Source organism: Hemicordylus capensis, chromosome 2 (genome assembly GCF_027244095.1).
Source record: "Hemicordylus capensis ecotype Gifberg chromosome 2, rHemCap1.1.pri, whole genome shotgun sequence".
NCBI classification, from domain to species: domain Eukaryota; kingdom Metazoa; phylum Chordata; class Lepidosauria; order Squamata; family Cordylidae; genus Hemicordylus; species Hemicordylus capensis.
The window spans coordinates 53,208,663-53,221,806 of NC_069658.1; the positions used below are offsets into that span (position 1 = coordinate 53,208,663).

The following is a 13,144-nucleotide window of genomic DNA, read 5'->3' on the forward strand; positions in this document are numbered from 1 at the left end:
CCCAGGGCTACCTTTCACATGTGCAGCAGCCTTGCTAATGCCAAGGTTAGGCTGTGGAGAATGTTGGCCATTGTTAAAATTATTTGACATCTAGCTTCATTAAAAGTGGGAAGTTCAGTAATAAGCTTTTTCCTCACTGAACAAAATCTCCCTGAAACATTGTCACCTGTTTTCTCCAGTGTCTGAAAGCTGCAAATGTTCTTAACTTAAGTTGTTTATAAAACCTATGAATATATGTAACAAATTTTCTGGAAATTTATTCCAAAAGTTTCTACTGACCTTTGTGGGTGCATCCTGATGGTTTCTAAACACATTATAATGACCCTTAAGGGTATAATTTTGGTTGGCATGGAGTACTTCCAAGGAGATTGGTGATAATCCCCCCTCTCCCCAACAAGTGGGACTGCGTGCTCTGCCCATGTGCTTCTTTGACTCACATGTACACAGCCTTAGAATGTCAGCTAATGATACCAAGCTATGCATGGACTACATGACCATTTTTTAATTCTATTCAGTGTATCCTTGGAGTGCAAAATTAAATGATTCACTAATTTGTTCTTAGAGGCAGAATTTCCTCTAAAAACACAAACACGTGTGTGTGTGCGTGCGCGTGCAGGGCTGTCCTTAGAGAGCCCCGGAGGGGTCTGGGGCCCGGTGCAAATCAGCCTGTGTGGGGCCCCCTTCCAGTTAATTTTAATGGGGGTTAAAAGAACAGGGCCTGGGGCATTCGCCCTGCTTGCCATGCTCTAAGGACAGGTGTGTGTGTGTGTGTGTGTGTGTGTGTGTGTGTGTGTGTGTAAGAGAAAAGACTTCTTTTGTCTTTCAGCAACTAAAATCTGCTTCTTTCAGGAAGTTGTTTGCTGAGCCTGCAAGTATATTCCAAGCAGTTCTTGACCTACTTGAAGGTCAAAGCTTTCCCAAACTGTTTCTGCTTGAACTGACTGCATCCTTTATATTAGATCACTGTATCCTACACTTTGGATTTCTCGTTGCTAGGGTGCAGCTAAGTATGATGTAGCAGATCTGTGATTAGGGTCTCCTGCAGTTGCCAGGGAGGAATTGGACCTGGGACCATAATGCTTGTGGGGGAAGTGAAAGTTAACCTGTTCCCCATGCCAGTTTTCTGATTACGGTTGTGTACTTGGATTTCCCCGCCCGCTTGTGGAACAAATAGCTTCCCAGGGTTGAGGCGCATATTCATTGAGGAAATGGTGTGGGATAAACAGCCCCCTTCAATCCTGTTCTGCTTCTCCCAACACAGCAGCCATTAACTTTTTAAAAAATATATATGCAGGAGGTTCTAATCATGGATTTCCCACATCACATCTGGTTTGCCCCATAGAGGAATGTCTATGTATTTTCAGAACCCACATAGCATTTAATTCCATTACAGAACAACATTCCTCTGTCTTACGTAGTATAGGTTCATAATACTGCTTTTAAAATATAGGCTGAGATCCAAACAGCTACTTTAGGCATACCCAGGGGTTTGCATGTGCCGAGTGGCATTTTTCTTTCTTTAACAGGAGAACTCCATGCTATAGCACAAATTGGTACATTTGAGAAATACAAATCCAAAGTTTTGGGGGGCACATCGAATTAATTCAAGTGTGCAAACTGCCACTTGTGACCAGTCCGATTTTTTTTTAAGTGCCCCAAATATAACATAAGCATTTGTGGGCAGATAGGCAAGCAAAACATTTTCTGAGCTGATAACCTGTTGTAGATTTTTTTGCAAATCCACAAAAATATTGCACAGTTCTTTGCATTTAGGCTATGCCATTTATTTCATCTTGATGACTAAGTTTGGTCTATGACGTATAACTGCTAAATGCAGATGTATACTACTAAATTGAGGTAGAGAGAGTTTATGGAAATCATGAAAAATTGGTAGTCTCAAAATGAACTAATCTTCAAATAAAAGATGGGAAGATGTGAAAATGAAGGCATGTTGGATAAAATAATAACATTTGACTGAGGAAGACACTAAAAATGTTAATTATGGCAAGTGCTCACAGTGATATAGGCAGTAAAAACTGGACACATGTTTAGCATTGTAATGTGTTATCAAAATGGATCAGTGCAGTTCTGAGCAGACAGAAGTACCATGAGATATTTATATTTATGAGTGGAGATCACCAATTCACTTCACAGTTTCAGAAAATATTCAAATAATGCAAAAAAAGATGTTTTTTAAACCTGACACTAGATAATCTATCCTGTGTAAATTACATCTGTTATTAAACGCAAAATATGTCTGCTTTCATTTGCCAAATAGAATACCTGTGTGATCCCCCCTTTTAGTTTTACCCAAATAAACACAAAATAAATATCTTCAGTACCCCTTTTATAAAAATGCTTTCTGCTGTTTCCCTGTGTAAACAAGGCTGTGAGAGAAAGAGTTCATATTCACACATATAGGGTTGCAGTCCTAAACACAGTGGCTGACGTGAAGGGTAGCCCTCCATGGATGGTTGCGACATGCCAAAACTGCTGCATTACTTAAAAGACAGTCCTGACAATGTAGTGACGAGACTACTATGGAATGACTTAAAACCACTTCTGGGCAATGACACAATGCTCCTTCCTGGAACAAGTTGTTCTAATAAGAACTAATCTGCTTACTTTCTTTTCACTATCCCTACAACTGGTTAAAATCAGCTAGGTGGTACACAAGTTAGAGCTCTTGCACCTCAAATGTTCACATGTCTGCCTTCTTGGATCAGGTGGATGATGTCATTACAAACTACACCATGATGTCATTACAAACTACACCATTATACATTTATCTATCTATCTATCTATCTATCTATCTATCTATCTATCATATTTTTACACCGCCCAAAACTTATGTTTCTGGGCGGTTTACAACAAGATTAAAAAGTAAAACATTAATTAAAAACAAAAATTTAAAAGCAAGAAATGTAAAACACAATTTAAATTTTTTAAAAACAATATTCTAAAAATAACATTCAAAACAATCAAAACAATATCAGTTAAAAGCCTGGGTGAAGAAATGCGTCTTTAAGGACTTTTTAAAGGATGTCAGAGATGGGGAGGCTCTTATTGCACTAGGGAGCGCATTCCAAAGCCTCAGGGCAGCAACGGAGAAGGCCCGTCCCTAAGTAGCCACCAGACAAGCCGGTGGCAAATGCAGACGGACCTCTCCTGATTATCTCAGTGGGTGGCGGGGTTTATGACGAAGAAGCCGTTCTCTTAAAAACCCAGGGCCCAAGCTGTTTAGGGCTTTATAGGTTATGACCAACACCTTGTATTTTGCCCGGAAACATATTGGCAGCCAGTGTAACTCCTTCAATACGGGAGTAATATGGTCTCTCCCAAATGACCCAGAGACCAGCCTGGCTGCTGCATTCTGGACCAACTGTAGTTTACAGACTACGTACAAGGGCAGCCCCACATAGAGTGTATTGTAGTAATCCAGTCTGGAGGTTGCCAGCAGATGTACCACTGTCTTGACGTCGTCTAACTCAAGAAACAGACGCAGCTGGCGTATCAGCCGAAGCTGATGATAGAAGGCACTTCTGGCCACTGTCTCAACCTGGGACACCAAGGAGAGACTTGGATCCAGAAGCACCCCTAGTCTGCATACCTGTTCCTTCTGGGGAAGTGTGACCCCATCCAGAACAGGCAGATCAAACCCGTCTCTCGAGTTCCAACCCTGCACAATGAGTACCTCCGTCTTATCTGGACTCAGTCTCAGTTTGCCTCTACATGGCAGAGGCATATAAATTCTTTTATTTGGGCTTACAAGAAACCAAGAATCAAGTTCAGGATCATGAAAGACGCAAACAAGCAAGGTGTATTGGCTGTCCCTAACCTGAAATTAAATTACCATGCCAGTTGTTTGACATGGATTTTGGACTGGATTAGAGAACATGGTTCAGTTATGAATATGGAAGGATCAAATCTTTCAGATGGATTACACAAGTTTTTATGGACTGACACAAAAAGAAACGATCAGGACATAAAATCTCACACAATCAGAAATAGTTTGCTGAGCGTTTGGGTTAAGTACAAAAAACGGATTAGTCCAGATTTATCACCTCTGGCATCTATCTTAAATATTTTCTTTTACAAAGAAGAAAAATCCAGCTAGTATGATCTTTGGAGAGAGAAGGCAAATAGTTTGTTAAATTTAACTATTGGAAAAATAAAACCCAAATCTATTCAAATTCTTACTTCGGAATGATCCGAGGAACCCCCATGGTTTCAATGTTTACAAATTAGCTTGATAGTACAAAAAGAAATACAAAATCAAGGTGGCAAGCTCAGAGACTTAATGGAATTCAAAATATTAATAACTAAAAATACTGACCACTTACTGGGACAGATATACAAGTTGTTGAAATACAATTCAGAAATAGAACAGGATGCAAAACTTAAATAAAACAATTGATATGCAACAATGGGAGTACCAATGGAGGGTGAATATAAAATTAACTGTAAATAGCATCTTAAGAGAAAACTGGTATAAAATGTACTTTCGTTGGTACATTCTGCAACCATTAGAAAGATGGACAGCAAATATCCAGGAGATTGTTTTAAATGTAAGAATCATGTGGGGACATTCTGTCATATGTGGTGGACCTGCAGCAAAGCACAACAATTTTGGAAAAAAATTCACACCAAGATGCAACAAATTTTAAATATAATTTCCCCCATTCACCTGAGCTGCTTCTTCTTTTTTTAAACTAAATATAACCAAACCCGGTATACCTACCAAATACACAGAACTATCTTTATACATGATTACAGCCGCCAGGATTCTTTATGTTGCTAATTGGCTGTCACAGATACTTCCGACTTTGGATGAGTGGCTATTAAAATTATGGGAATATGCTTCGATGGCTAAGGTCACTGCCTACTTGCAGAACTATTCAGATGAAACATTTGCATCAACTTGGGAACCTTTTATAAATTTCAATATAGCACAAGGTCAACACCCACATCCAAGATTCGGTTTCTTCTAATACTGATGGTTCATTAGTGAATTACTTGTATTTCTACTTTTTGTAATATCTGCTGCAAAGGAGAGGATTGATGAAGAATGGAAGTGGAATTTTGAATTGTTTTATGTAATATGCCATATGTAAAAGTTGGAAGTTCAAGAGAGGATAATGTAATCATGTTATAAAAAACAAAACAAAACTACACCTGTACCAAATTTGGTTAAAATTGGTTAGATAGTCCACAAGTTAGTTCACTTGCATCACAAAAGTTCACGTGTCTGCCATCTTGGATCAGGGTGGATTACATCATCACCGACTACATCATTGGTGCATGCCTATGTGTCCTTACAGCTGTAGCAAATTTGGTTCAAATCAGTTAGGTAGTTCACAAGTTAGCCCACTTGCACCGCACAAGTTTACTCACCCGCCATCTTGAATTGGGGAAGATGACATCATCACAAACTGTTGAGGTGTCCCTGTGTGTCCCTACAACTGTACTCGATTTGGTTCATATTGGTACAGGAGTTGCGATGTTGATCGGGGGTGGGGAGGATACACACATAGACAAGTACATGGACGGACACACGGAGTGCCAGATGATCTCATAAACCTACTGGAAAGTAGTCTAAAAATGCTCCTAGATGCATGTACTCTGCTGCTGTTTAAAGACAAACATACATATGTTGGGCTGCAATCCTAAACACGGTAGCCCTCCATCAATGGTAGGGGCTCCTGCACAACTTAAAAGGCAGCCTCATCATGAAACTGTCAGGGATGCCTTTTAAGTTGTGCAGCAGCCCTGGTAGGTTTCCTACCATCGATGGAGGCTACCATGTTTAAGCTTGCAGCTCTTTCTATATGTATGTATAGATGCTTGTTGTCTTTAAACAGCAGTGTGCATGCATAACAGGGACGTAACTATAACAGGGCAAGGGGAGACAGTTGTCTGGGGGCCCACTGCCTTGCCCGCCCCCCCGAGGCAAGTCACATGACTGACTCCCCCAGCCACGCACCCGCCCGGGCTTCTTTCAGTTGTATTGATCCTTCAAAATTGATGTGAGTGTTAAGACCTGGAGCTACCAGAACAGCATGTCTTTCTCTAATACCATTAAATGACTTGCATCGTCCACAATTTACAAAACCTTTTAAAAAATAATTTAAGATGTGTGTTCTCTCTCTCTCTCTACACACACACACACACACACACACACACACACACACACACACACACACATTTACTTCAGTGAGGGGAGCCCCATTTTAAAATCTTGTCTGGGCCCAATCCAACCTTGCTACACCCCTGAGGCATAAGGAAGCTATGGATGCATAAGGAATCAGGATTTTAGGTTTGTATACATGGTGTTTAGAGAAGTGAGTACATTGTTCCCGCACTTCACATGTTTGATTTGGAGAACATCAGTATCACTACAACAATTATGTGTGCTACATAAAGCCTGGAGCTACTCACAGTCTCTACAGAGTTTCTACCACTGGCTTTGTGGTACCTATAGTGGCCAGTATGGATTTTGTAAACCAGTACCTTTTTAACACTCCTAATTTTATGGTAGTCAGAATCTCTCCCTTCATGAGCAATAGTATGTAAATAATTATTTCAAGTAGTTTGCAAAGCATCTTGTGACCCTTAAAACGGAGGTGTGATTTCCTCCCCTACATGATTTCGCATATCTGATGTTGAGCACATATATACAGTTCCACTGAGAATCAATTTCCCACTACATTTTATATGGCCTGATCTAGCTAAGCTGAAGTACCTGGACTCAAGGTTATTTAGCCACACTGATTTCAGTGGGATTCAGTTGGCGTGTATCCAAACTACTTTGGCTGAAAGTATTTTGCATTATGCATTGAGCTAATAGTGCAAGTAGCATAAGATGATAACTAGATATACAGTGAGGCTCTACTGATACAAATAATGTGTTAATAATAATGGCTGACATGCCATGCAGTGGAATGTCAGTGTTAGGTACCCACCGAGGCTGCTGCACAATGTGAAAGGCAGCTCCACTGGTATACTTTGACAGTTGTACAGTGCTACTTCCGTTGTTTCCAGTGGTATTAGCAGTGCACAATGGCCCAGAAGCTGTTTTAAATGGTTCCACTTCTGCCCTGTCGCACTTCAACACCAGAACTACCTTTTCTATTGTGCAGCAGCCCTGGCGGGTTCCTCATATTCCACGGCACAGGTTGTCAACCACCAATATTTATATACCACTTTTCAACAATGTTTCCCCCAATCAGTTTATGTAGCAAAAGTATGAGAAAATGGTTCCCTGTTCCCAAGGGCTCACAATCTGCAATGCACTCAAAGGAAATTGCAGTAACAGGTAGTGAAATTTATGCTATGTTGAGATGCATAGGGACAATTGCTCTTCCCCAGCTAAATATAAGAAAGCAACTCTTTAAGAAGTGCTTCTCTGTCCAGTTAGACTAGTGGAAGGCTTCTAATACCGGCTAGCTAGGCAAAGAATTTTCATGCAATGGTTCCCTTGTATTTAGCAGGGTGGGGTGGAAGAAGAACAACAGCCCCTATCATTCCAGCATTTTGTGTGTGTGTGTGTGTGTGTGTGTGTGTGTGTGTGTGTGTGTATGTATATATATATATGTGTATGTGTATATATATATATATATATATATATATATATATATATATATATATATATATATAATTTGTTTATTTCTATACTGCCCAAAACTTGTGTCTCTGGGCAGTTTCCAATTAAAATCATTTAACACATTAAATCAATTAACAATTACAATCATTTAAAAGATTAAACACTTTAAAAACCCAGTATTAAAATTATTTAAAACTATAAATCTAATTAAAAGCCTAGGTGAATAAATGTGTCTTCAGTGCCTTTTAAAACGTTGCCAGGGATGGGGAGGCTTTTATTTCAACAGGGAGCGCATTCCAAAGTCCAGGGGCAGCAACGGAGAAGGCCCGTTCCCGAGTAGCCACCAGATGAGTTGGCGGTAGCCACAGGTGAACCTCTCTAGATGATCTTAGTAGGCAGTGGGGCTCATGGCAAAGTAGACATTCTCTTAAATATCCAGGGCCTAAGCTGTTTAGGGCTTTATAGGTAATGACCAGCACCTTGTATTTTGCTCGGAAACGTATGGGCAGCCAGTGCAATTCCTTCAACACAGGAGTAATATTTTTTCCACTGACTTGGTGATATCTCCTTCTGTTTTTCTTTTTAAGGGTTGTGAGCCTCTGGGATAGAAAGCCATTTTTTATTTCTTGACTGTGTATTTCTGAACTTTCTGAATGTAGAAAAACAGTATTGCGAATAGTCCCATTGAAATTAATGGGGCAAGTTAGTCATCACTAACCTGTCCCATTAATTTCAGTGGGACTACTCATGAGTCTCTGCTATGATAGATGACATGGTATTAATGTGGGAATATATCATAGGATTTAGAATTATTTCAAATACTCCTGAGATGGGAATAATGACATATGTAAGAAGGAGAGCTCTTCTTTATTGTATCCATGAGGTTACAATAAAGAAGATTATTTCTTCTTTATTGTAACCTAAATTCTTCAGGGGCAATCCCCAAGGACATATGAAATCATTCATCAGTCTCAAGGATTCAGACTCTCTTTTTCTCCCACAGCTTCCATTTAAGAATCTATAACTGGTGGTGCAGTCTAGCATTGATCTGGCCTCATATATGGAAAACATGAATCCACAGACTGCTCTGAGTGACCCACTTGTCTGTCACTCTCAGAACGTCTCTGGGACTTCTGAAGAAGAGTATATTTCATGCTGGTGCCTAACTTAAGTAGCTGCCATCAGCCAAACCCCTTCTTTATAACCAGGCAGTGACAGGTTCCTTGAGGACACAAACCAATAAACCGCAAAACTGACCTAGTTCTATGTACACCATTTTTGTATTTAATTCAGGTGGCTTTCAGACTGCCATTCAACTCTCCTCAGTGTTATTTCAGAACTTAGTGAGTTTTGAGTATTTGTTGAAGTTGCTTAGATAGAAAGAGCATTCAGCTACCAAATAAATATTCTAAGGAAATATTTTTATCTAGGACAAGTGATAACATTCTGACTAATGGAGCACTTGTGGAAGGACATTATGCTAGTGCAAAGCTATTGTGCTACCTCCCAGCACTAATTCTGGAGCAAGCAGAACTACTGCAAGCAGGCTTGTGCAACCCCCAGCTAGTGTTCCCTCTAAGGTGTGCGCAAGTGCACGCACTCACAAGTTTTTTGATGTCCGCTCAGTTAATTTTACATCCTGCTCCAGTTGAATCACGAAGGCCCCACTCTGAATGCATGTGCGCACATGCTGCTTCAATACTGCCGCCCAGAACAAAATGCATTCGCACACAGATGCAAAAAATTAGAGAGAATACTGCCTCCCCGCCCCAGCATACCTCATTTGTTTTAAAGGGAACTTTTACAGAAGAGCACAGTTCTGCAAATACTCATTTTTAGTGCAACTATGTGCTCTTCTCATGCCAGTGCAACACTATTCGCCATGCAAGCGTTTTGTTCATCAGGATATCAGCTAATACTGTAAATGCACGCATATCAAAAAGAAAAACGACATAGCATTCTATCAGATATAACCAATGTTGATTTTAAATGCAATGAACCAGGGCCAAAACACAAAACAAAAAGTTGCAAGAGTCCATATCTCTTCGTTTTGTTAAGAGAGCCTTCTCTGATTCTCAGCTATACAGACTGTCAGTAGTATTGGGTCAGTCAGTCAGGTTTGGTCAGCCAGCATAAAGCAAGGGTCTTCACAACCCTGAGGTTTTATAAGATCCCCTCCTTATCAAGGAAAGACATTTTTGGAGTTGAGTAACATCAAAAATCCACATAGGTTGAGGGCTATTTCCCAAGTCTCTTTCGGACTTGCCAGTATTAATAGATAGTTTACAGAAGGGTAATAATTGCTGAGTCTGAGTCAGAAAAGAGAGAAATCATTCCTGAAATCCCATTAGCACAGTTAGCCAGTGTGGCCAATAAAACCATCTGACACACATGAGCATATTTTTGTCCTAAGAGAAAAGTGCTGAATATGTGCAAAGTGTTTCAGTATACCTCCCAAGGAAACAGGTAGCTCAGTCTAGAAGCCTTTATATTTGACCACAGTCAGGTTTTCCATTCAAAACAAGAAAGTTAACAGCATTAATATACAGACAGGCATGACTGTATTCTCATACAAATCACTTACCCGAGTCCCTCTTCTACTTTAGGTTGGATTACTGGCCTTGCTTGGGACAGAGTTAGGAACATAGGAACATAGGAAACTGCCATATACTGAATCAGACCATTGGTCTATCTAGCTTAGTATTGTCTTCACAGACTGGCATCTCTCTCAGCCCTATCTTGGAGAAGCCAGAGAGGGAACTTGAAACCTTCTGCTCTTCCCAGAGCAGCTCCATCCCCTAAGAGGAATATCTTATAGTGCTCACACATCAAGTCTCCCATTCATATGCAACCAGGGCAGACCCTGCTTAGCTATGGGCACAAACCACAGTGCTGGAGGGGGAAGAGCGGTGTGGGGGGGTAAGTACTACCCCCCCACCCTTAAAGCTACAACCCCACCTCCGTGCCGAGCCGCCAATATACATTAGCAGATATATTTACGCAAATATACATTAGCAGAAACATTTCAACATGCAACTTAACATATTCTCATCCCACATATTTCTACCCCCACTCCCCCTCTGTCTCTAAAGCACCTGGCACAGGTCACAATCACACTCGGCCACCCAGCACAATGCAAGGCAGCAGCGACCATACCACCCAGGAGAGACTAAAGAGGATTTGGGGGCCTCCAGGGTGTGGAGGCCCTGGACTTTGGCCCCAATGTCCAGGGGTAAGAACGCCACATCATGTTTGTCATGAGTATAACTTGAGTCCCATGAATTTCAGTGGGATTTATTTATGATGCTGCCCAAAGTCACCATTCGGTAACATTACTATATATCAGTGATCATCCACACTTATAAGAGGCTATGAATGGCCAAATGATAGTGTTTGGCGTGCAGGTGCTTGTTTGAACCCTAGCATCTCCATTTATGAGATCTCTGGTAGCAGGGGCTGGGAAAATCCTCTTGCTGAGAATCACATTACTTCAGGCTTTGTTACCTAGCTGATAACCATGATGTTATTTCAGGGCTATGTCACTTTTTTAATGTGAACAAATTATTAAGATGTGAACATCTTAGCCACCCCTCCCTGATATAAGTGTCCAGCTGGACTATTTTTAATATGAATTCAGCTTTTGCTCTTTTCAGTATGTGGTTAAGAACCTGAAAGACATGTTCCTTGCAGTAGTACAATAATTCTGTCCATTACCTCACTTAGTTTATGGCAGTGTTAACACAAAAATCAATAAACATTATTTCTAAAATGTCAAGAATGTTAATGGTGTGATTTTATTTTATTTTTAAAAAGGAAAGAGATTCTCAACTGTTTCTGAAGGGGAGGGCTTGGATGCAGTCATGTTGAAGCACAGCAAAATGAAATTGTTTTAGGGAAGTTTTAAATCTTCATGCCTGAGTTGTAAAAAGTGTGTAGGTAGCTATTCTTAGCCATACAAATCTTTTTGGACATATTGCAGGATTCTGCTAAGCAGGAGAGGTTATGTGCAATATAGCTTAACAGAAGGTTGCTAAGATTTTCAAATTTCTTTGAGCTGTATGAACAGTTGCTATAAGAGCCTTGGCTAGATCTTCTGAAAAATTATTTGTAGTATGTTATTCTACTGAAATTGAACTTAGAAGAATAAGACCCGAGAGGTTTTACAAGTCTAAAGTGTTATGGTTTTTTATGGTTCTTTCTAGTAAAATGTGGTCATTCTGGTCCATGAATGGAAGATTCTCGTTCATTTCTGATCTGAAAATACAGTATCTGTTCACCAGTCATTCTTTTCAATGGCCTTATTTGGCCACATAACTTTCTAAGGAGGCTATTCATCCTTCTCTTTGACTTGACAGTGTATTTGGAGGTCTTGTATAAGCTTTCTGGGTCTGGTTCAGAGACCTTTCCTGGCAATGTTATAATACTTAATATAGGATGCCAAAAGTCCATATACAGCCTGCCTTATAATATTTCTATTGCAACACAGGGTCATAATTATTCAAAGAAGAGTAGCCCTGTTCAGACATTACGTTGTACGTGCGTATAGAAGTCTGAACACATGTATATGTGTTCATGTTCATGAGTTCCCATTAAAAGTGAACCTGGTAACCAGAAAGAATATTTGTATTTTGTAATACTGTTAAAAACCTGGTTCTGTCTCGAATCAAATGAGTTCTTGATCTAATGGGATAAAGAAAAAATACATAAATTTGTAGCATGTGTAAATTTGATTTGTGAACTTACTTATAATAGATTTTGTGTGTGTGTTTTAATTATAATTGTATATCTATTTTTGAAAAATAAATTATTTTTTAAAAATACTAAGAGGTAACATGACAAAAGTTTATAAAAGTACCTATTGTGTGAGGAAGTGGATACAGAATTTTTCCCCACCCTACCTACTACTTGTGAACGAGAACTCTCTCATCCAGTGAAGCTGATTGGCAGAGGTGTTCAGGACAGGCATAAGAAATGATTTATTCACACCACACACCATTTAATTCTGAAATGCTTCCATGAAGCCCTTAAGCAGCACATGATAGCATTAGTCATCCCCCCTTTGTTGCCCTCCTGTAACAGGAATGGATAAGTGGCATACTGCTTCTGCAACTACACTGCTACTGCATACATGGAGGCTTCATTTCACTAACATGACGATGTTATAACATGGATAGAGCTATCCTCTCTGAATGTGTCTAATCGCCTTTTAAGGGCATCAGGCAACATACACACTAATTATGATGTAGCGGGACTCTTCTTATGTGCTGGTGTTATAACACTTGAAAGGGATGCGGTAGTTTGTTGAGTTTCTTGCATCAGAAACTAAGGCTGCAACTTCTGCACACTTATTTGGGAGTAGGTTCCACTGAACTCCGTGAGACATGTACAGGGGCGGATTAACCTTTTTGCTGCCCATAGGCAAAAAGACTTTTGCTGCCCTTAAAAAAAAAAAAAAAAAAAAGCTCTGGGGAGGGGGGGCGAGGGGAAAGTCCCTCCTTTTACTATGATTTTTTTTAAAAGCCGCGGCAGTAGCTGCTGAGA

At 40.0% G+C, this 13,144-nt stretch overlaps 1 protein-coding gene across 8 annotated transcripts in view; it reads left to right on the plus strand.

Annotated features, from left to right (window-relative positions):
• ATG10 (autophagy related 10) overlaps positions 1 to 13,144 on the plus strand; it is a 182,171-nt gene that overhangs the window by 115,370 nt on the left and 53,657 nt on the right. The window contains exon 6 of one of the 8 annotated variants that reach the window (XM_053297182.1): positions 10,696 to 10,811. The exons of the other annotated variants lie outside the window; for them this stretch is intronic. Within the exon in view, the coding sequence (XP_053153157.1) occupies positions 10,696 to 10,776 (81 nt within the window). The 3' untranslated portion in view covers positions 10,777 to 10,811. Of the gene's footprint in view, positions 1 to 10,695; positions 10,812 to 13,144 lie in introns of those variants that run through there. 8 annotated transcript variants of the gene reach the window in all.